This window comes from Elephas maximus, chromosome 3, assembly GCF_024166365.1.
Source record: "Elephas maximus indicus isolate mEleMax1 chromosome 3, mEleMax1 primary haplotype, whole genome shotgun sequence".
In the NCBI taxonomy this organism is placed as follows: Eukaryota; Metazoa; Chordata; class Mammalia; order Proboscidea; family Elephantidae; genus Elephas; species Elephas maximus.
Genome location: NC_064821.1, coordinates 17,505,945 through 17,529,704, shown reverse-complemented (window position 1 = coordinate 17,529,704; position 23,760 = coordinate 17,505,945). Strand labels below are relative to the sequence as shown.

Sequence of the window (23,760 nt, the reverse complement as noted above, 5' to 3'; positions counted from 1 at the left end):
TAATTTCGCCTTCATATTTCAGAGAGAGTTTTGCTGGATATATGATCCTTGGCTGGCAGTTTTTCTCCTTCAGTGTTCTGTATATGTCGTCCCATTCCCTTCTTGCCTGCATGGTTTCTGCTGAGTAGTCAGAACATATTCTTATTGAGTCTCCCTTGAAGGAAACCTTTCTTTTCTCCCTGGCTGCTTTTAAAATTTTCTGTTTATCTTTGGTTTTGGTGAGTTTGATGATAATATGTCTTGGTGTTTTTCTTTTTGGATCAATCTTAAATGGGGTTCGATGAGCGTCTTGGATAGATATGCTTTCGTCTTTCATGATGTCAGGGAAGTTTTGTGTCAGGAGTTCTTCAACTATTTTCTCTGTGTTTTCTGTCCCCCCTCCCTGTTCTGGGACTCCAATCACCCGCAGGTTATCCTTCTTGATAGAGTCCCACATAATTCTTAGGGTTTCTTCATTTTTTTTAATTCTTTTATCTGATTTTTTTTCAGCTATGTTGGTGTCGATTCCCTGGTCTTCTAGATGTCCCAGTCTGCATTCTAATTGCTCGAGTCTGCTCCTCTGACTTCCTAGTGTGTTGTCTAATTCTGTTATTTTATTGTTAATCTTTTGGATTTCTACATGTTGTCTCTCTATGGATTCCTGCAACTTATTAATTTTTCCACTATGTTCTTGAATAATCTTTTTGAGTTCTTCAACAGTTTTATCAGTGTGTTCCTTGGCTTTTTCTGCAGTTATCCTAATTTCATTTGTGATATCATTAAGCATTCTGTAAATTAGTTTTTTATATTCTGTATCTGATAATTCCAAGATTGTATCTTCATTTGGGAAAGATTTTGATTCTTTTGTTTGGGGGGTTGGAGAAGCTGTCATGGTCTGCTTCTTTAAGTGGTTTGATATGGATTGTTGTCTCCGAGCCATCACTGGGAAACTAGTTTTTCCAGAAAATCTGCTAAAAAAAAAATGCAGTCAGATCCCTATCAGAGTTCTCCCTCTGGCTCAGGCTATTCAGATGTTAATGAAGCCGCCTGGGGAGGGTGGGGGAGGGAACAGAGAGATAGGAGAGTAGCACCTCAGAATATAGCCAGAGTTGCTTGTCTTGTTTGGAATGACCATTATATCTGAGATTCCCGCGGGCGCGTTGCCTATGTGTGCTGGCTGTGTGGAGATTGCCCCCGGGGGGTCTGGCCCGCTGGAGTCATGGTCAGATCCTCCGCTTCCAGCCCCACGCCCAGCGTCAAGTCTCCCCTACTGGGACGGTGCACTCTCGACTCCAAAATCAGTCGCTACCTCCCGGGGACTTCTCGTCCCTCCAGCCGCGTGGCCGTGCCGCCTCCGAGAACCAGTTGGGCCTCCTCCCGGGGTTAGTTAAGATGGGTGGAGCAGGTCCCCGTGCTTGTGCCGTGACCGAGTGTCCTGGCTGGGACGCTGTTCTCCCCGCTCCAATACCAGTCGCTGCCTCTCAGGCACTTCTCCTACCGGCTGCGTCCCATGCCGCCCGCGCGACCCGGCTGGGCCCCTTCCCGGGGTTAGTTCAGGGGGGTGGAACAACTCTCCGTGTTTATGCCGTACCTGCGTCCAGTCCAAATCCCTGCGGGACGGTTCCCCGGCTCGGACGCTGCTCTTTCTGCTCCAAGACCAGTCACTGCCTCCCGGGGACTTCTCCTACCGGCTGCGTCCCACACCGCCCGTGGAACCGGCTGGTCCCCCTCCCGGGGTTAGTTCAGGGGGGTGGAGCAGCTCTCTGTGCTTGTGCCGTACCTGACTGGTACGCTGGCTCCAGGCTCTGGAAACAATCGCTGCTTCCCCGTATTAGTTCGTTCTCCATCTCTAAATCTGTGTTTGTTGTTCAGGGTTCGTAGATTGTTATGTATGTGATCGATTCACTTGTTTTTCCATGTCTTTGTTGTAAGAGGGATCCGAGGTAGCGTCTGCCTAGTCCGCAATCTTGGCTCCGCCCCCCCCAGTGCATTTTATATTGATTGTTTAGGAGGGTACATTTGGCTTTCTCTGATTGGTTCCAAGTTGGAAGCAGGGTCCAAAATTAAGGTAGCTGAAAATTACTCATCAAGCTCTGGCCATTTTGGCCCCATTGTTACAGGGATTGTTGTTTGGCTTCCTGGACTGATAGCTGCAGATAGTGGCTTGACATCCTAGGCTGGTTGAGCAGATAGTAGGTCAGAGTTCTGTTTTTATATGGTCTGGCCATTGTCCATTTGTTCATTTAGTCTCGCAAATAAATACGCCAACAAATAAAGTGAAAGTAAAATTTCCGAGCATCATAAATGGTTCCCAGTTGATGCGGATGATTTTGTGCTTATGTTGTTGTTGTTAAGTGCCCTTGAATCGGTTCCAACTCCTAGTGACACTATGTACAACAGAAGGGAACACTGCCCAGTCCTGCTCCATCCTCACAATCATTATTCTTGGACTCGTTGTTGCAGGCACTGTGTCAATCTGTCTCGTTGAGGGTCTTCCTCTTTTTTGATGACCCTCCCCTTTTGTTTATGGTAGTACCAAAATATTATGTTGTGTGCTTTTTCTTCAGTAGTTATCGTAAGACCAGCAGTAACCATGGCATGGCAGATAACTGGAATCTTCCAGGTTTGAGGTTTTATAAGGCAGATATGACAAAAGATAAGGAATTTGGGGCTATTCCAAGGAATTGATTGAGTTCATGGACCATGGTATCCAGTATGGATAGAAATTGGGAGAAGAAGGAAGAAATTAAGCCAAGGATATCACAGGCTGCTTTAACTTTGATCTTGAGGAACAGGTATCTATGGTGTGGGTTAAGAAAGCTGTAACTCAGAAATTTGTCTTGAGTTAAGTTTTCTGAATTATTCTTGACCATGAGCACTTGGGTTGAATGAAAACATCTGGGGTATGGGTGTGAATCACTAAGGATAGGGCAACTGATAATTTCACCATTTAATATTTAGGCTCTAAAGGAGCTATGAAAACAAAGTGGTGAATGGGTTCACCAAATGGCTGGTAAAATAGCACAGAAGAATGGCCTGATTTAGGACTTAGATAAAGACAGGGGACCTTGTGTCACAAGTAGAAATATCAGGACTTGTACAGGTGAGAGTGACAAGGACAAAAAGGAAAAAAAAAATCATACTCAAGCAAGAAGGGAGATTTACAAAATGGTGTAGGAGAAACGATCTGGATAAGGCCCAGAATATTGATTTTGAGCTTTCTGTTCTTGACTCATTCCCTTGATTGCTTGATGATGCCCCAGCATATAGGTCATACGTATCCTCAGGAGAGAAGAAGGGTATTCCCTCTACGCATATGTTAGACCTTTTGCAATTGTCCCACCTTTCTTATTCTCTTTCACTCTTTTTTCGTTTCAATTTGACAAGTTTCCACTGACAAATGTTCAACCTTACTGATTCTTTCCTTGAACATGTGTAACCTCCTAATAAGCCAGTCAGTGCCATTTTTCATTTCTGTTACTGTGTTTTTCATTTCTCATATTTTTTTGAATATTTCTTAGATTTTCAGTCTGTTCACTTTCATTACCATTTTATTGTTGCGTGTTGTCCACTTTTTACCCAGAGCCCTTATCATATTATCATACAATAGCTATTTTAATTTCCTGGTCCAATAATTCGAACATGGGTGCCATATCTGAGCCTTCTCCTGTTGTTTACCCAGTCTCTTCAGTCTGTGTGTGTTTCCACGTTTTTGTCAAGCCTATGCTTGATGAGGAAACCCTGGTGGTGTAGTGGTTAAGTGCTACGGGTGCTAACTAATGGGTCGGCAGTTCAAATCCGCCAGGTGCTTCTTGGAAACTCTATGGGGCAGTTCTACTCTGTCCTATAGGGCACTATGTGTCGGAATCGACTCGATAGCACTGGGTTTTGTTTTTTTTTGTGGTATGTTTGATGAAGACTGAAGGTAGGCAGTTTTCCCCCTATGTGGCGGGTTAGATGGTGTTTGGTAGTTCCCCTTCCTCAAGTCTATTAGGCTCTAAAAACTGGAAGTTGATTAGGTTGGTTAAAAGGGTAGTAGAACCATTTCCCTTGAGGGTAGACCGTTGTCAAGAACACAGTAGTGTTTCCAGTTGGTTACTTTTTTTTTTTTCCAACTGGAATTATGAGAGACTTTTACTTATAGTTTGACAGTGAAAACCCAGTGGGTCTCCTTTATGAGAAATTCCCCGAAGTGTGAAGGTACCATAAGGCTAGGCCCTGTGAAATATATATCTCTCAGTCTCCAGGGATTAGTCCATTAGCATTGAAGTAAGGAGCCCTAGGGGCATAATAGTTAAGCGCTTGGCTGCGAACCCACAGGTTCGGGATTAAAAACCACCCAGTTACTCCGTAGAAGAAATACGTGGCTATTTGCTTCCATGAAGTTTAGAGCCTGAAAAATCCTATGGGGTTGTTCTACTCTGTCATATTGCCCTGCTATGAGTTAGAATCAACTCATCAGCGCCCAATAACATGATTCTAGGTCAGGAGGTGGAAGGAATGGTGGTGGCATTCTCTGTTCCCAGTAAGCAGTGATTCTTTGTAGTAGTCCATCTGTATCTCCAGCTTCTGGGTCAGCAGTTTGCTCTGTGACTTCAGATCTCTGATAGAGCTAAGAAGAGTTGCTGCTTTTCAGGTTTTTCTTGTTCTGAGCATAGAAGGGACATCCAAGCTCCATTTATACTAGAATGGAAACTGGAAATTCCCATCTGGTGTTTTTACAGTGATTTTGAAATGAGAGGAGCTAAAAATACATAGAAAAAAGAAACAAACAAAATAAATCAAAACAAAACCCACAAATACTTCTCCCAGCCTGTGTAGATTGGCTGTGTGCTGGGTCACTCCTGAAACACTGAAAGAGTGGGAAAACAGTGCAGGTCTTTCTCAGGTAGGTTCTGAAGATAAATTTTGCTCTAGGTATGTGTAGTCTGGTAACTTTCCCCAAACAGGCTGTTGGTTTTTAATGTCCTTGTTTTCCAAGGAAGTACTTCCCAGTTTTGGCTCCCAGGCCGTAGGCAATCTATTGTATGTTTTTGAGAATAATGTTTAGCCTCAACCCTCTATGAGCTGTTAGTTGCTCTTGCAATCTTTCCTTATAAGTGCCTGGCACCCTACTGGCCTGGGTCATAAGTTAGGTAAAAGAGACAAGCTCCTTGCATTAGTCCTTCAGGCATCCCCCAAAGAGATTAGAACAGACACACACAATGATTTCCTGTACTCTAACTGGAGCCAGGAACAGGGTCCCACCCTGGGATTAGAAGCAAGTGCTGCTGCTATAAGATGACCACTGAGTCGGGGAGGAGATGGGGCAAGGGCAAGCAAAGAGACTGCAAAGATTCTTTACCTTTTTGAAGTCATCTTTTCCTTGATTCAGCATTTGCTGTGTTGATGTCAACTGCTGACTGTTTTCAAGATATTCACAGGGTAGCAATACTTTCTAGGTTTTTCTTCCCCCCTTTGGAGGGATAAGAGCGTCATATACCTATCTCACCGTCTTTCTGAACTTTCCCACTTGATTCATTTTAACTTTGCCCTTTGATAGGGCTCTGAATGAGAGACTGGAACTCAGCAGATCAGAATCCAAACATTCCCACCTTCACAGCCAGGATCACTGAGAAGACCCAGCAGAGCTCATCCAACCTCCACAGACTAACCCCCAAGATAAAAGTGACTTTTGTCACTTTTTCATTTTCTTTTTTTGTATTTATTTTTTTCTAGTTAGTATATGTTTTTTCTCATCTTTTTCTCCTTTAATTCCGTTTTTATTTGCATGTTACTAGTTGCTGTTGAGTAGATAACAACTTGCAGCAACCCCAAACGGGTTTTCAATGTTGTGACCTTTCAGAAGCAGTTACGAGGACTTACTTTGGAGATGCCACTAGGTACGTTTGAACTACTAACATTTTGGCTAATCTTTCATGGCTTAACAATTTGTGTCACCCAGGGGCCTAGTTTTTTTTTTAATCATCAGTTTTTACCACTTTGAATCCTGTGTTTGGACCCATTGGCCCTAAGCTACGTAAGACTTGACCCAAGTCCAAGATGGTGCAGGGACCTCTTGGCCATTTCTTCTGAGGACCGGACCCATGTGTGAGACTACGAAATGCCTGAATACCTCTGCAAAGGTACCTTCACCAAGGTGAAGTTGGCCAAACCTATCCTCACTGGGAATAAGGTAAGATCATTAGGGAGATCCTGCAACCTCCTCCAGCATTCATGGACTATCCTGAGAGGTAAAAATTATGAAGGCTTTGAATTATACCTTTTCTTTATTCTGCCCTAGAACTCTTCCAGGGAGAAGAGTATGATGGACTTCCCAGTGGATGTGTGGAGCCTAGGAGTCATCTTGTATTTGTTGGTGAGTGGATCCCTGCCTTTTGGTGGAAATACTTTCATGGAGCTGTGGGAGTGTTTTCTGTGAAATTGCTTGAAGTCATCAAGAATGAGAACACACTCAACATAGTGATGGAATAAGTCAGTGGAGGGGAGGTGTTTCATCATGCAAGGGCTCATGGCAGGATGAGGGAAAAAGGGGCTGAAGCCACCAAATTCTGCCAGATAGTGTCAGTGGTGTAGGACTGTCATAACAAGCGTATGGTTCAGAGGGACCTGAAAACAGGAAACCTGGTATTGGATAAGAAAATGAGCAGCAAACTTTCAGGTCTTGATCTTGGAAATGAATTCAGCCTGGGCAAAAAGCTGTATACCTTCTGTGGCAGTCTCCCTTCCTTTATTCTGCCCTTGAACTTTTCAGGGAGAAAAGCATGACAGACCCCGCACTGGATGTGTTGAGCCTGGGAGTCATCTTGTATTTGTTGGTAGGTGGATCTTTGCCTTTTGTTGGAAATACCTTCATGATGCAATGGCAGGAGGTAGTGAAGGGACTTTCCCTTCCATATGTCTATGCAGTATGAACACCTGTTGAGCAAAATTTTCATTCATGACCCCAATGAGAGAGGTACTTCAGAGGCAATTCTGACACATCCGTGGGTGATGGTGGGTCATGAAGAACAAAAGCTTTATGTGGAGCCACCCCCAGATTTCAGTGACCCCCAGTGGGTTGAGGTGATGTGTGACACATGGCGAGAGATTCAGTGCTTATTGATGATGCCAAAGTATAGTGTTGTGATAGTCACCTCTCTGCTCCTGGGTCATAAAACACCTGAGACAGAGGGCCATAGCAGCCTGCAGTGGATCTTCATCCCATGGTGTACAGTGTACCCTCTTGTGCTAACCCAAGCAGAGGAGGTAGAGCGAGCCTGCCATTCCAACTCTCTTAGTCATCTAGCGCTGCTGTTATAGAAATACCACAAGTGGATGGCTTTAACAAAGAGAAATTAATTTCTTCACAATATAGTAGGCTGAAAGTCCAAATTCAGGGTGTCAGCTCCAGGGGAAGGCTTTCTTTCTCTGTCGGTCTTCTCATCAATTTTCCCCTGATAGAGGAGCATCTCAGGTGCAGGATCACCGGGTCCAAAGGATGCACTTTGCTCCTGTTGCTGCTTTATTGATGGTGTGAGGTCCCCAACTCTCTGCTTGCTTCCCTGTCCTTTTTATCTCTTGACACATAAGAGGTGGTACAGACCACACCCCAGGGTAACTGCTTTTACACTGGATCAGGGATGTGACCTGGGTATGGGTGGCGTTACCATCCCATCCTAATCCTCTTTACCAGAATATTACGATCCCAGAATGGAGGACGATCACAGGATACAGGAAATCATAACCCAGCTAAAGTGATACACACATTTTGGGGGGGATTTTTTTTTTATATAATTTAGTCCATGAGGCCTACCTAAGATTCCTCATGCTATTATGCCAAAAAATAAGTGGCCTGAGTAGGACCAGGAGTCAGGGCAGAAGAGGAGTGGCACAACAACACACCTGTCAGCTCTGTATCCATCCTGGAGAGAAAGAAGACCACTCCTGTGCCCTGTGTGAACAGGAACGTCTTCACCAGCAAGCAGGAAAGTGGCAATTCCACACCTTCAGTGAAGACCAGCCTTGGCCAGGGCAACATCCACAATGCATTGGATAGTCTCTCTGATTCAGGATCAGGGGCCTCCATGGCATCTGCTTGTACCTCAGTCTCCCTAGCCCAGTCCTACCTGCAACAGGAATCCAGGACAGACTCGGTGCAGCCCAACCAGGACTGTGGAGTGTGCTCCAGGGTGAGCAACAGTGATGTGCTGCAGTTTAGAACATCTTCCCAGTGTGTCTGTGAGGCTTCCTCCTCATCCCACACCATCAGCAGCAGCAGTGGAGCCCAGAGGGAACTGGTTTCTTCCAGGGAGTGTCAAAACTAAGCTCCTTGCATGTGGAGAAGCTGCAAGAGATTGCTGACCAGCCGAGTTTGCCTCAGATTGTGAACCCAGCCTCTCCCTCTGTCAGCAGCCAGGGATGGCAGGGGGCCACTGAGATTTATTCAGTTTTATTTGCAGAAATATATGTCCTGGTTTGCCAGCTCAGCCTCACATTTTCTACATGAGTATAAGTGGCTAGAAGGAAAAGGAGGAGGTATTGGGAATGATGTAGAAATTGATAATGGGAGTCCATTGATTCAGCTGGAGAATAAATTGGGAAAATGACTCTGGACAGCCTTAAGTGATTGGAACTCAATATTTGAAACGCCCCCCCATCACTTTGTCAAGCTCTTGCTCTTTCTTAAGCTGCACTATATATTTTTCACAATGTAAATCTTGTCAACAATGTCTGCCCTTAGAAGTACTGGCCTGTTTTCCTACTAATTATAATGCTCTCTCTCCCCCACCAGTACAAGCCCTTTTACTGAGGCAAAAATGAATCCCACTAACTGAGTGATCAAGGGCAGTGTTCACTAATCAGTGTATGCAAGGAAGACAATGTATGTGGTATAAATTAGGTAGACCAAAGCATCTCTCAAAAAATCAGGAACTACAACTAGCTTGAAAGCTCTTCCCTAATCTAATCTTCTCATACTGTCAAAACGCAAGGTTTTTTTTTTTTTTTTGATAGCAGTCAATATTTGTATGTAATTCTGGCCGTGCCCACAGTAGTCAGTCATGGCTGCTGGGGGGTTATAGCAAAGAAATTTCTTATGGAAAATGGATTTAATCCCATGGAGCTATCTAAGCACTCTTCATATGGGAGATTGTAACCAAATTGACAACTGCCTGCATCCAGTGTGTGCTAGGCCTACGAAATCCATTAATACAGAAATATTTGTTGGAAATGTGATGCCTGATGTTACTCTCCTGGGGAATTCTTAAAAAATATAGATATCCCACTGTAGAGGAGACAGAGCTAACCATAAGAATCTGAGAAGCAGAGTCAACTTGGGCAAAATTTATTGGCATGCTACCTCCAAGGCTACTAAAGTTATATAAATGGGTGTGCTAGAAAAATCTCTCCTAGGGTGGAGATGACAGGGCAGGTGGTCTTCCACTGAAAACAATAAACAGGTACAGAAAAGGATCCAATGTATAATAGAATTGATGCCTATTCTTGAAATAGTTAGGCCCGGTTGAAAGTATTCCATGTTGAGTTTCACATGGTCCGGGATCTAATTTCATGGCTAAACTACAGATTTTTTCACAAGGAAGAATATATGGTTGCTACAAAAAAAAAAAAAATTTTTTTTTTTTTTAATCAGCCCAAGTTTGCCTATGACGTTAGCCAGAGCACTGCATAAGATGATCAGTCTAACTCTGTTTAGCTTGCTGTGGTAACCTAATTTTAGTACAGAGTCCATAACTGCCCTCTCCTGGCTGGCCTTTTCCTGAAACTTCACATGTGACTCTAGTTCCTTAACCACTGACATCTATTAGCAATATCCAGAAGCTAGTCTCACATTAATATGTGCACAATGATGGGCTGAACCCATGACCTATCTGTTGACCCAGGTACTGAAAACAAGGCAGAGAATTCCCAGCTTTTTTGGCGATAAGCCTAATGGGCTCCTGTGCTCCTACTAAAAAAAAAAAAAAAAAAACTAGGACCCCTGGAATTGTGGTAAGTTACAGAAAGTCACCTGTAGAGGGAGATAGAAAACACAGGCAGTAGAAAGAGCCTAGAGAAAAACCAGTTGCCATCCAGGGTATTCAGACCATGGCAACCCTACGTGTGTCGGAGTACAAATGTGTTCCGGAGGGTTTTCAATGGCTGATTCTCAGGGAGATTCTTAGATGTGACACCAAAATGTGAGCAACAAAAGAAAATATAGGTCCGTTGGAATTCAACAAAATGAAAACCGTTTGTGCATCAAAGAGTATTATCAAGAAAGTGAAAACCTACAGAATGGAAGAAAATTTTGGAAACTATCTGGGAAATAAGGGTACAATATCCAAAATATGTATAATATCTATACAGCTCATGACAGTCACCAACAAAAAGGACAAACAACCCAATTTAAAAATGGGCAGAGCTCTTGTTCCCAGATCCTCCCATTTCAATTTCCTTGCCTCCTCCCAGAGGCACCTAAGGTGCTGTGACCCTAGCCCCAGGAGTCACTGCTCTTCTCCTTGCCCACCCTTCGGCCCCGCCCACTGTGCCCCGCCCCACCCCATCCCCTTCGGCCTCCGTGGCCCCTCCCTCCGGGAAACACTTAGGCAGCTTCTCAGGAGGAGGTGAGTGTGCCCCAGGACTTGCTCTGGAAGCGGAGCTGCCACTGCCTAGCCGCTCTGCTCCAGGAATGGTGCCTGAGGGCTCCCCGTGATTCAGGTCCGGTAACTCCAGTCCGCTTCTGAACGGTCTCTTCCTTCCCCTGCCCTTCAGTTCCTGTCTAAGGTTGCCTTTTATGCTCAGGGCTCGGAGCTTGTCACAAATATACTGGTTTCATTGTTTTTCAGGTCTTTGTTGTAAAGAGGGCTGGATAGAAGCATCTTCCTATTCTGCCATCTTGGCTCCACCCCCTAAGGTTTCTTTTTAATTTCTTGATAATGTCTGTTTTTCCCTTAGAACGTGTTTACTTCTTAAAGATTATTTTTACCTTTTTTATTGTTGTGAAATTATACAAACCATTTGCAATTCAGCATCTTCACGTACACAGTTCAGTGACACCAATTACATCAATCATGTTGTGCAACTGTCACCAATATCCATTGCCAAATTTTCTGTCCTATAAACACAAACTCAATGCTTCCTAAACAGTGATGGACAAAATTTGTAACTTGCACATAATCCAATTTTTATCTTGTTGTTTATGCTTTTTCTGTCATATGTCAATACCCATTGCCAAATCCCTGTAATCTCTTCTATTTAAGAATGTTATGACTTTAGTTGTTATCTTTAGTTAGTTCAGTGATCATTTTGAGTTATTTGTATGACGTGAGGTAGAAGTTGAGCTTCCTTCTCTTGCATGTGGAATTCCAGTTTTCTTTGTGCCATTTGTTGAAGAGTGTCTTCTTTTCCCGTTGAATGTATTTGGCGTCCTTGTTGAAAATGAATTGACCAGATATGATTGGGTTTATTTGTAGAGTTTGAATTCCATTCTGTTGGTCTGTATGTCTATTCACATGCCGATAGCACACAGATTGGATTACTGCAGCTTTACAATTGTTTTGAAGTTGAGAAGTGTGAGTCATGTGACTTTGATCCGTGTGTTTGAAGATTATTTTGGCTATTCAGGGCCTCTAGCAATTCAAGGTGAACTTGAGGTTTGGCTTTTCCGTTAATGTAAAAAAATGCTTTTAGAATTTTCATCGGGCTTACACTGAATGTGTAGATGGATTTGGTAGAATTGCCATTTTGACAATATTAAGTCCTCCATTGCATGAAAACGGTATTCCTTTCCGTTTATTTAGGTCTTCTTGAATTTCTTTCAGCAGTAGTTTGTAGTTTTCAGTGTATAAGCTTTTGCCTGCTAAGTTCAATTTATTCCTAAGTATTTTCTTTTTTAGATGCTATTGGAAAAAGAGTGATGTTCTAGATTTCCGTTTTAATATGATTGTTTTGTTTTTTTGAGTGTATTTTCCTTGAAATTTGTTCCTTAGTTTTGTAGATTCACATCTATCATCAAATGTTGAAACTTTTCAGTTATCATTTCTTCAGGTATGATTTTTGTCACTTTCTCCCCCTCTTCTCCTTTGCGGGTAGCAGTGCTGGTCATGTGGATTGTGTCTAGCAGATCCCATAGGCTTTGTTTACTTGTTTTTAGTTTTTTTTGCTCTTGAGACTCAGTAATTTCAATACCCCTTTTTTTCAAATTTGTTGATAGTTTCTTCTTCTTTCTGAAATGTTTGCATTCTCTAGTAAATTTTTATTTCAGTGGTTGCACTATTGAGCTGCTGAATTTTTGTTGGTTTCTTTGTATACTTTCTATCTCTTTATTAATAGCCTCGTTTTCTTTTATAGTTTTCCTGATTTCCTTTAGATATTTCTCCATGTTTGGTTTTGGCTCTTTAGGCATATTTAAGACAGTCGTTTTGAAGTCTTTGTCTAGTAAGTCTGATGTGTGGACTGGAATGTTTTCTGTCAGTTTATTTTGTTCCTTTGAATGGAACAAATTTTCTTTTTCTTGTATGCGTTGTGATATTTTTTTTAAAGTGGACATTTTAATATTATAAAGTGGTAACCTGGAAATCAGATTATGCACCTTTCCCTTTTAATGTTTTTAAATTAAATTCTTGAAGGTTATTTTACTGTATTTGTTTAGTGACTTTTTGGAATGAATGTGTTCTTGTTTATAGGTGGTCACTGAAACATCTGTTGTTTAGCTTGTGTTCAGCTAGAGTTTTCTTTTCACACTTTACGTTAATCACTGCACACTCTTCTTGCTTGCGTGGTTTCTGGGGAGGTCTGATGAATTCTAATCCTTGTTCCTTTATAGGTATACTGTTTTTGTTTCCTCTTGTTTATGTAAGTTTTTCCTCTTTGTGTAATTATCTGCACTTTCAATATCCTATTCCCAGATTTAGATGTTTTAGTATTTATCCTGCTTGGTGTTCTATGGGCTCCTCGATCTGTGATTTGGTGTCTGGCAACAATTTTAGATAATACTGTGCCATTAAAACTTCAAATATTTCCTGTGTTCCTTTTTCTCTTCTGCTTCTGGTATTCTCTCTATGCATATGTTAGACTTTTTGGGATTGTCCCACATTTCTTATTCTCTTTCACTCTTTTTTCTTTTCAATTTGACAAGTTTCCACTGACAAATGTTCAACCTTACTGATTCTTTGCTTAAACACGTGCAACCTACTGATAAGCCAATCGGTGCCGTTTTTCATTTGTGTTACTGTGTTTTTCATTTCTGATATTTTTTTGAGTATTTCTTTGAGTTTCAGTCTGTTCATTTTCATTACCCTTTTATTGTTGCATGTTGTCCACTTTTTACCCAGAGCCCTTATCATATTATCATAGCTATTTTAATTTCCTGGTCTAATATTTCTAACAAAGGTGCCATATCTGAGCCTTGTCCTGTTGTTTACCCAGTCTGTTCAGTCTGTGTGTGTTTCCACGTTTTTGTCAAGGCTATGCTTGATGAGGACTTCCTGGTGGTGTAGTGGTTAAGTGCTACGGGTGCTAACTAATTGGTTGGCTATTCGAATCCGCTAAGCGCTCCTTGAAATCGCTATTGGGCAGATCTACTCTGTCCCATAGGGTACTATGTGTCGGAATCGACTCGACGGCACTGGGTTTTGTTTTTTTTTTTTTGGTATGTTTGATGAGGACTGAAGTTAGGCAGTTTTCCCCCTACGTGGCATGTTAGATGGTGTTTGGTATTTCCCCTTCCTCAAGTCTATTAGGCTCTAAAAATTGGAAGTTGGTTAGGTTGGTTGAAAGGGTGGTAGAACCGCTTCCCTTAAGGGTAGACCGTTGTCAAGAACAAAGTAGTGTTTGCAGTTGGTTACTTTTTTTTTCCAACTGGAATTATGAGAGACTTTTTCTTACAGTTTGACAGTGAAAACCTAGTGAGTCTCCTTTATGAGAAATTCACCGAAGTGTGAAGGAACCATAAGGGTAGGCCCTGTGAAATTTCTCTCTCTCAGTTTCCAGGGATTAGTCAATTAGCATTGAAGTAAGGAGCCCTAGTGGCATAATAGTTAAGCACATGGCTGCTAACCAACAGGGTGTTGATTAAAACCAGCCAGCAACTCCATAGAAGAAAATACTTGGCTGTTTGCTTCCATAACGTTTCCAGCCTAGAGAATCCTATGGCGGTGTTCTACTCCGTCACATTGTGCTGCTATGAGTTGGAATCAACTCATCGGCACCTAATAACATATGATTCTAGGTCAGGAGGTGGAAGTAACGGTGGTGGCATTCTCTGTTCCCAGTAAGCAGTGATTCTTTGTAGTAGTGCATGTGTATCTCCAGCTTCTGGGATAGCAGATTGCTCTGTGAGTTCAGATCTGTGACAGAGCTAAGAAGAGTTGTTTCTTTTCAGGTTTTTCTTATTGTGAGCATGCAAGGGACATCCAAGTTCCTTTTATAGTGGAATGGAAAATGGAAATTCCCATCTAGTGTTTTTAGAGTGATTTTGAAATGAGAGGAGCTAAAAATACATAGAAAAAAGAAAGAAACAAAAAATCAAAACAAAACCCACAAATACTTCTCCTAGTCTGTGCAGATTGGCTGTGTGCTGGGGCGCTCCTGAAACACTTATAGAGTGAGAAAAAGTGTAGGTCTTTCTCAGGTAGTTTCTGAACAGAAATTTTGCTCTAGGTATTTGTAGCCTGCTAAATTTCCCTAAACACACAGTTGCTTTTGAATATCCTGATTTTCCAAAGAAGTACTTCCCAGTTTTTGCTTTTAGGCCTTAGGCTATCTATCGTATGTTTTGAGCATACTGTTTAGCCTCAGCCCTCTATGGGCTGTTAGTTCCCCTTGCAATCTTTCCTTATAAATGCCTGCCACCTTAGCAGCCTGGGTCGTAAGTTAGGTCAAAGAGACAAGGTCCTTGCATTAGTCCTTCAGGCATCCCCCAGAAAGATTAGAAGAGACACACAGAATGATTTTCTGTACTCTAACTGGAGCCAGGAACAGGGTCCCACCCTGGGATCAGAAGCAAGTGCTGCTACTATAAGATGACCACTGAGTTGGGGAGGAGATGGGGCAAGGGCAAGAAAAGAGACCACAAAGTTGCCTTACCTTTTTAAAGCCATCTTTTCCTTGATTCAGTATTTGCTGTGTTTTTGTCAACTGTTGACTCTTTTCAGGATACTCGCAGGGTAGCAACACCTTCTAGGTTTCTTTTCCCCCTTTGGTGGGGTGAGAGCTTTATATAACATATCTCAGTGTCTTGCTGAACTTACCCACTTGATTGATTTTAACATTGCCCTTTGGTAGGGCTCTGAATGAGAGACTGGAACTCAGTAGGCCAGAATCCAAACGTGGCCACTTTCAGAGCCAGGATCACTGACAAGATCCAGCAGAGCTCTTCCAACCTCCACAGACTAACCCCCAAAATAAAACTGATTTTTGTCACTTTTTCATTTTCTTATTTTGTATTTTTTTTCTAGTTTTTATATGCTTTTTCTCATCTTTTTCTCCTTTTATTAAGTTTTTATTTGCATGTTACTAGTTGCTGTTGAGTAGATAACAGTTCACAGCAACACCAAACGTGCAAAGTAGAACTGTTTCACAGGGTTTTGAAGGTTGTGACCTTTCAGAGTCAGTTACGAGGCCTTACTTTGGAGATGCCACTGGGTGGGTTTGAACTACTAACCTTTTGGCTTGTCATCCAGGGCTTAACAATTTGTGCCACCCAGGGGCCTAGTTTTTATTTAGTCATCAGTTTTTACCACTTTGAATCCTGTGTTGGGACCCATTGGCCCTAAGCTAAGTAAGACTTGACCCAAGTCCGAGATGATGCAGAGGCCTCTCGGCCATTTCTTCTGAGGAGGAGACCCATGTGTAAGACTACCAAATGCTCGAAAACCTCTGCAAAGGTACCTTCACCAAGGTGAAGTTGGCTAAAGCTCTCCTCACTGGGAATAAGGTGAGATCGTTAGGGAGACCCAGCAACCTCCTGCAGCATCCACAGACTATCCTGAGAGGTTAAAATTATGAAGGCTTTCATTCATACCTTTTCTTTATTCTGCCCTAGAACTCTTCCAGGTAGAAGAGTACGACAGACTTCCCAGTGGATGTGTGGAGCCTGGGAGTCATCTTGTATTTGTTGGTGAGTGAATCCCTGCCTTTTGGTGGAAATGCCTTCATGGAGCTGTGGGAGTGTTTACTGTGAAATTGTTTGAAGTCATCAAGAATGAGAACACACTCCACATAGTGATGGAATAAGTAAGTGGAGGGGAGGTGTTTCATCATGCAAGGGCTAATGGCAGGATGAGGGAAAAAGGGGCTCAAGCCACCAAATTCTGCCAGATAGTGTCTGCAGTGCAGGATTGTCATAACAATTGTATGGTTCAGAGGGGCCTGAAAAGAGAAAACCTACTATTAGATAAGAAAAGGAGCAGCAAACTTTCAGGTCTTGACCTTGGAAATGAATTCAGCCTGGGCAACAAGCTGTATACCTCCTGTGGCAGTCTCCCTTCCTTTATTCTGCCCTAGAACTCTTCAGGGAGTAAAGTATGACAGACTCCCCCTAGTGGATGTGTTGAGCCTGGGAGTCATTTTGTATTTGTTGGTAGGTGGATCCCTGCCTTTTGTTGGAAATACCTTCGTGATACTATGGCAGGAGGTAGTGAAGGGACTTTCCCTTCCATATGACTATGCAGTATGAATACCTGCTGAGCAAAATTTTCATTCATGACCCTAGTGAGAGAGGTATTTCAGAGGCAATTCTGACACATCCGTGAATGATGGTGGGTCATGAAGAACAAAAGCTGTATGTGGAGCCACACCCAGATTACAGTGACCGTCAGTGGATTGAGGTGATGTGTTACACATGGTGAGAGATTCAGTGCTTATTGATGATGCCAAAGTACAGTGTTGTGATAGTCATCTATTTGCTCCTGGTCGTAAAACACCTGAGACAGAGGGCCATAGCAGCCTGCAGTGGATCTTCATCCCCTGGTGTACAGTGTACCCTCTTGTGCTAACCCAAGCAGAGGAGGTAGAGCGAGGCTGCCATTCCAGCTCTCTTAGTCTTCTAGCGCTGCTGTAATAGAAATACCACAAGTGGATGGCTTTAACAAAGAGAAATTAATTTCTTCACAATATAGTAGGCTGAAAGTCCAAATTCAGGGTGTCAGCTCCAGGGGAAGGCTTTCTTTCTCTGTCGGTCTTCTCATCAATTTTCCCCTGATAGAGGAGCATCTCAGGTGCAGGGACACTAGGTCCAAAGCATGAGCTTCGCTCCTGTTGCTGCTTTATTAGGGGTATGAGGTCCCCAACTCTCTGCTTGCTTCCCTTTCCTTTTTATCTCTTGAGACATAAGAGGTGGTACAGACCACACCCCAGGGTAACTGCTTTTACATTGGATGAGGGGTGTGACCTGGGTAAGGATGGCATTACCATCCCATCCTAATCCTCTTTAACATAAAATTACAATCTCAGAATGGAGGACAATCACAAGATACAGGGAATCATAACCCAGCTAAAGTGATGCACACTTTTTGGGGGGGACATAATTTAGTCCATGAGGCGTACCTAAAATTCCTCTTGCAATTATGCCAAAAAATGTGCGGCCTGAGGAGGACCAGGGGTCAGGGCAGAAGAGCAGAAGCATAAGAACAACCCATCCTGGAGAGAAAGAAGGCCAGTCCTGTGCCCTCTGTGAACAGCAATGTTTTCACAAACAAACATGGAATTGACCATTCCAGAAATTAAGGGAAGACCACCTTGGCCAGGGCAACATCCACAATGCTTTGGACAGTCTATCTGATTCAGGATGAGGGGTCTCCATGGCATCTACCTGTACCTCAGTCTCTCCACCCCAGTTCTACATATACCACGAATCCAGGACAGACTCGGTGCAGCCCAATCAGGACTCTGGAGTGTGCTCCAGGGTGAGCAACAGTGACGTGCTGCAGTTTAGAACATCTTCCCAGTGTGTCTGTGAGGCTTCCTCCTCATCCCACACCATGAGCAGCAGTGGTGGAGCTCAGAAGGAACTGGTTTCCTCCAGGGAGTGTGAAAACTAAGCTCTTTGCATGCTGAGAAGCTGCAAGAGATTCCTGACCAGCCGAGTTTGCCTCAGATTGTGAGCCCAGCCTCTCCCTCTGTCAGCAGCGGGGGATGGCAGGGGGCCACTGAGATTTGTTCAGTGTTATTTGCAGGATTACATGTCTTGGTTTGCCAGCTCAGCCCCACATATTTCTAACTCAGTACAAATAGTAAGAAGGAAAAGGAGGAGATATTGGGAATGATGTAGAATTTGGTAATGGGGGTCCATCCATTTAGCAGGACAATAAATTGAGAAATGACTCTGGACAGGCTTAAGTGATTGGAACTCAGTATTTGGAGCGCCCCCGCATCACTTTGGCAAGCTCTTGCTCTTTCTTAAGCTGCACTACATATTTTTCACAATGTAAATCCTGTCAACCATAGGCCCTTAGAAGTATTGACCTATTTTCCTACTAATTAGAATGCTCTCTCTCCCCCACCAGTACGAGCCCTTTTCCTGAGGCAGAAATGAATCCCACTAACTAAGTGATCAAGGGCAGTGGTCACTAATCAGTACATGCAAGGAAGGTAAAGTATATGGTATAAATTAGGTGGACCAAAGCATGTCTCAAAAAATCAGGAACTACAACTAGCTTGGAAGTTCTTCCCTAATGTAACCTTCTCACACTGTCAAAACACAAGTTTCTTTTTTTTTTTTTTAAATAACACTCAGTATTTTGTATGTCCTGTAGGAATTGTAATTGTGGCTGTGCCCCCAGTAATCAGGCATGGCTGCTGGGGGGTTATAGCAAAGCAATTTCTTATGGAAAATGGATTTAATCCCATGGAGCTATCTAAGCACTCTTCACGTGGGAGAGTCTAACCAAATTGACAAGTACCTGCTTCCAGTGTGTGCTAGGCCTACCAAAACCATTAATACGGAAATATTTGTTGGAAACTGATACCCAGTGTTAAAAAATATAGACATGTCACTGTACAGGAGACAGAGCCAAGCATGAAAAGCTGAGAAGCAAGGTCAATTTGGGCAAAATTTATTGGCATGCCACCTCCAAGGCTACTAAAGTTCTATAAATGGGTGTGCTAGAAAAATTTCTCCTAGGGTGGAGACGATAGGGCCGGTGGTCTCCCTCTGAAAACAATAAACAGGTTCAGAAAAGGATCCAATGTATAATAGAATTGATGCCTATTCTTGAAATACTTAGGCCCACTTGAAAGTCTTCCATGTTGAGTTTCGCATGGCCCAGGATCTAATTTGATGGCTAAACTCCAGATTTTTCACAAGGAAGAACATATGATGTCATTCCACAACTCGCCTGGTCTTCGGTCATTAGTGTTCAGTCAGTGAATGTATTCTTGAGATGGTCTCTAAATTCAGGTGGGACAAGCTCAAGGTCATACTTTGGCTCTTGTGGACTTGGTCTGATTTTCTTCAGCTTCAAGATGTTTCAGAAATAGACTGGAGGCCTTTCTTTCAAGTCATCTGTGTGTGGAGTTAAACCGACAACTTTCTGGTTTGCTGTTCAGTGCATCCCAAGGGACTCCAGAGAGATCTCGATGGCCGTGTTAGTGAATCAAGTGGCTTTCCCTATTACAAGCTTTCCTTTGTCTGTCTGAACGGATGAATTTGGGAGTGTTTGTTTTGTTTTCATGAATTCTTTGCTTCATGTTTGCTGCAGCGGATCTGTAGGAATCTGAGAGCAAAGACGAGGTGGAAGTGCTTAAACCTGGAGAGGCCAAGCTGTTGCCGCTGAAGTTTACGTGGAGGAACCAGCTCCATGGAGCCCAACGAGATGATGTGGAAGATCTGCCAAGTGTGCGATGCCAACAGCTGCGAGTGGGATGTCTCCCGGGCATATGTGTTGCTGTGCACACGTGACGTGCAGGCCAAGAGGACTTTGTGCAGTGGAGGATGAAGGTATGCACACTGCCTTGATGATTGCTCAACAGGGTTCAAGTGAAGTGAATTTCGGGCACCTTTTTTAGGTGGGTTTTCCGAACATCGCCTTCAAAATTACAAAGGAGCTTAAACCTTGGAACTCCTGTTTTCTCTCAGGCAGCTCTGCTGCCCCCATTTTAAAGTGCAAGGTCCCTGGTGATTTTTGAGACAATGCTGTTGAAGGCCTCAGAGGTCCCTGAAATTCTCTTCACTTTTACCCCATTGAGAGTCCTCCGAGGCAGGGTGCACACCTCCATCCTCCACTGAGTGAAGTCCTGTTGTCCTGGTGTGCCATTCATACACAGCAGTGTGTATTTGTGGGTGAGATCCCAGTCACAGCCATTGGCATCCAACACTTGACAGATCTCCTGCAGCATCTCGTCGGGCTCCAAGGAACTGGTGATCTTCATCCTCCAGGTAAATTTGAGAGAGCGTGGTTTGGCCTGTTGAGGTTTGATCATTTGTGCAGCTTTGCTGTCCGATGCTTTGTGGTCCTTTTTGTCATATGTAAAACAAAGGCATCTTCTCATGAGCTTAAAGAACCTCCCAGTGGCCTGCTTCCAGCCCTGGCTGCTGACAGAGGAAGAGGCTGGACTCACAGTCTGGGGCAAACTCGGCTGGTCAGGTAACTCATGCACTTGCTCCTCAGAGGAAGAGGCTAGACTCACAGTCTGGGGCAAACTCGGCTGGTCAGGTAACTCATGCACCTGCTCCTCATTTACGGAGCTTAGTTTTGACATTCCCTGGGTAAAACTGGTTTTCTCCGGGGCCCCGGCACTCTCGTTGATGGTGTAGGCTGAGGAGGAAGGCACAGAAACACACTGGGGTGGTGTGATGGGCTGTGGCACCTCACTGTTTCTCACCTTGGCATACAGGTCAGAGTCCTGGTTGGGCTGTGCCCAGGCTGTGGTAGATTGCTGCCGCAGGTGGGCCAGGGCCAGGGAGAATGATGGAGAAGTAGACACCATGGAGGTCCCCATCCCTCCCTCAGAGAGAGTGTTCAAAGCATCGCGGATGTAGTAACCAAAGGTGGGAATGGTGGGCTCGGTGTAACTACGCTGTTTGGGTTTAGGACAGACGGTAGGAGGCACTTCATGGGATGAGGAAGGAGTGTGGCTATCGGTGCAATGGGCTTCAGCCTGGGGTTCCAGGGTGCTGGTGTGGCTGTCAATCTCATATGTGTCGTGACGCAGGATCAGATAGGTGGCGTTCGCATCATTGTAATTGTGGTTCAACAGTGAGTCATGAGTGTCTTCCTGCACATAACCCGTGTTCACCGTCACCTCAGTGTGCCAGTGGTTATCGTAGTCTGGGAGTGGCTGCACATAGAGCTTTTGTTTTTCTTCATGGCTCACCTTCATCCATAGATGTGCTAGGATGTCCTCTAATGTGGCTCTCTTTCTTGGGTCACGAATGAAAATTTTACTGAGCAGGTGTTGACACTGGCTAGACATGTGGAAGGGAACGTGATATTGTCCCTGCAGCACCTGCTCTCGCAGCTTCGTCAAGGTCTTCCCACGAAAAGGCAGAGATCCAGTTACCATGAAGTATAGGATGACTCCCAGGCTCCACACATCCACTGGGGGTCCGTCATACTTTTCTCCCTGAAGGAGTTCTGGGGCAGAATAAGGGGGAGTGCCACAGAAGGTATCCAGCTTGCTCCCTGTGGTGAATTGAGTTCCTAAACCAAAGTCTGCAAGTTTGATGTTCATTCGCTTGTCCAGTAGTAGGTTTTCTGTTTTCAGATCCCTATGAACAATACCCTTGTTGTGGCAGTACTTCACCGCTGACACTATTTGTTGGAATTTCGTTTGGGCCTCTTTTTCGCTCATGAAGCCATGATTCACTAGGTGGTAAAAGAGGTCCCTTCCACTTGCATACTCCATCACTATATAGAGGGCGTGCTCATTCTCTATGACTTCAAACAGCTTTACAATATTTGGATGATGGAGATCCTTCATAATTTCTATCTCTCTGTATAGTCTGTGGAGGTCGGAGGACGTGTGCTGGATCTTGTCAATTATTTTAATGGCCACCTCTTGGCCGGTGATGATGTGCTGGGCCAGCTTGACCCTGGCAGATGCCCCCTTGCCGATGGTTCTGAGGAGGTGGTAGTGTCCCACATGAGTTTCCTCCAGAGCAGAGAAGGCTAAGTGGCCCTGCAGCATGTTGGCTATGGTGTGAAGGCGTAGCAGGCTTTGGGATAAGAGGTGCCCTTGTGGTAGGATTAAAAACTTAAAAACCCAAAACCCTAAAAAGTGGTGACTAAAAACTTAATGAAATATGGAAAAAATGAGAAAAAGTTAAAATATAATCAAAAAGGTAAAATGAGAAAAGAGGAAGTAAAATTTTAAAAACTGATAAAAATAAGATAAATTGTATATATAAACAAAACAAGAAATCAATGAGAAAGATTCAAAAAAGGAATAAATAACATGAGGATAAGAAAAAATACAAAATAAAACAATAATAGTAAGATGATAAAAAAATTAACAAGTACATAGAAAAAAAGAAAAATTGAGGATGTAAAGGAAGAATAAAATGAAAAACGAATGAATGCAAATGAGGAAAAACAAAGAGAAAATAAGAATAGCTGGCGAGGAAATAGAAAAACCACAATTTAAAGAGAAAACAAGCCAAGTTTGGTCACGATGTCTCAGGTCACTGAAAGAGCTTCCTGAGCCAGAAAGACCACAAACCTAGGCTTCCAGGGACTTATATAGGGGCTTGGAGTTCCAAAGAATTGGCTCCTTATGAGGTCACCACAAGAAATGGACCAATAAAAACGGGGGGTAATTGACTGTGCTTTTTGTTCTCAGGGATTCTTTACTCATTTTTTTTAGAAGAAAAATGTGTGTGTGTGTGTGTGTGTGTGTGTGTGTAGAGCGAGAATTCCACAGAGCTTTTCTTTCCTTTTTATTGATCTTCATGTTATTTTTTTTATTGTGTTCCAAATATACATAATAAAACACGCCATTTCAACAATTTCTACATGTGCATTTGTTACATTGCTTATATTCAAGCTGTGCAAGCATTTCACGGTTTATGTTCCAAATCATTCCACTACCTTTCACATAAACTCAATGATCCTAATTAAAAACTCTTCCTTCCCCCTCCCTGTCACCCCTGGTAACCACTAATAAGCTTTGCTTTGTGTATATTTTCTTCTGCCCTATAAGTGAGATCAGAATGCATCTCTCCTTTTCTAACTGACTGACTTTTCTCAGCTTGGTGTTTTCAGGCTTCATCCATGTTGTCGTATGCATCAAGACTTCATTTTTGGGAGTGTGTGTAATATTCCATTGGAAGTCCCTGGCTTGCACCAACAGTTAATTGCTCATCTACTAGTTTGGGGGTTCAAACCCACCCAGAGACTTCTCAGAAGACATTCCGGTGATCTCCTTCTGAAAGGTCAGAGCCTTGAAAACCCTGTGGAGTTGTGTGTGCGTACCAAAGTTTGTGTATCCATTCACCTGCTGATGGACATATTGGCTGTGTTCATCTTTTGCTTCTTGTGAAAAGTGCTGCAGTGAAAAGTTGTATATAGATTTCCGCTTGCGTTCCTGCCTTGCATAGTGGCTGTTGTTGTTATTAGATGCTGTCGAGTTGATTCTGACTCATAGTGACCCTAGGTACAACACAACAAAACACTTCCTGGTTCTGCCCCATCATCAGAATTGTTGCTGTGTTTGAGCCCATTGTTGCAGCCACTGTGTCAGTCTGTCTTGTCAAGGTCTTCCTCTTTCTCCCTAACCCTCTACTTCACTAAGTGTCTTAGTTATCTAGTGTTGCTATAAGTGCAATACCACAAGTGGATGGCTTTAACAAAGAAATTTATTCTC

At 43.3% G+C, this 23,760-nt stretch overlaps 2 protein-coding genes across 2 annotated transcripts in view; one reads left to right on the top strand and one right to left on the bottom strand.

Moving 5' to 3' along the window:
• The window catches only part of LOC126070942 (olfactory receptor 7G2-like), a 457,831-nt gene that overhangs the window by 285,336 nt on the left and 148,735 nt on the right, over positions 1–23,760 (top strand). The window lies entirely within an intron of this gene.
• On the bottom strand, positions 19,628–22,086 carry LOC126070945 (serine/threonine-protein kinase MARK2-like). The gene is made up of 2 exons (XM_049875270.1): positions 20,137–22,086; positions 19,628–19,786 (listed from the first exon to the last, which is right to left on the bottom strand). The coding sequence occupies exons 1-2, from the start codon at positions 22,084–22,086 to the stop codon at positions 19,628–19,630; spliced, it is 2,109 nt and encodes a 702-aa protein (XP_049731227.1).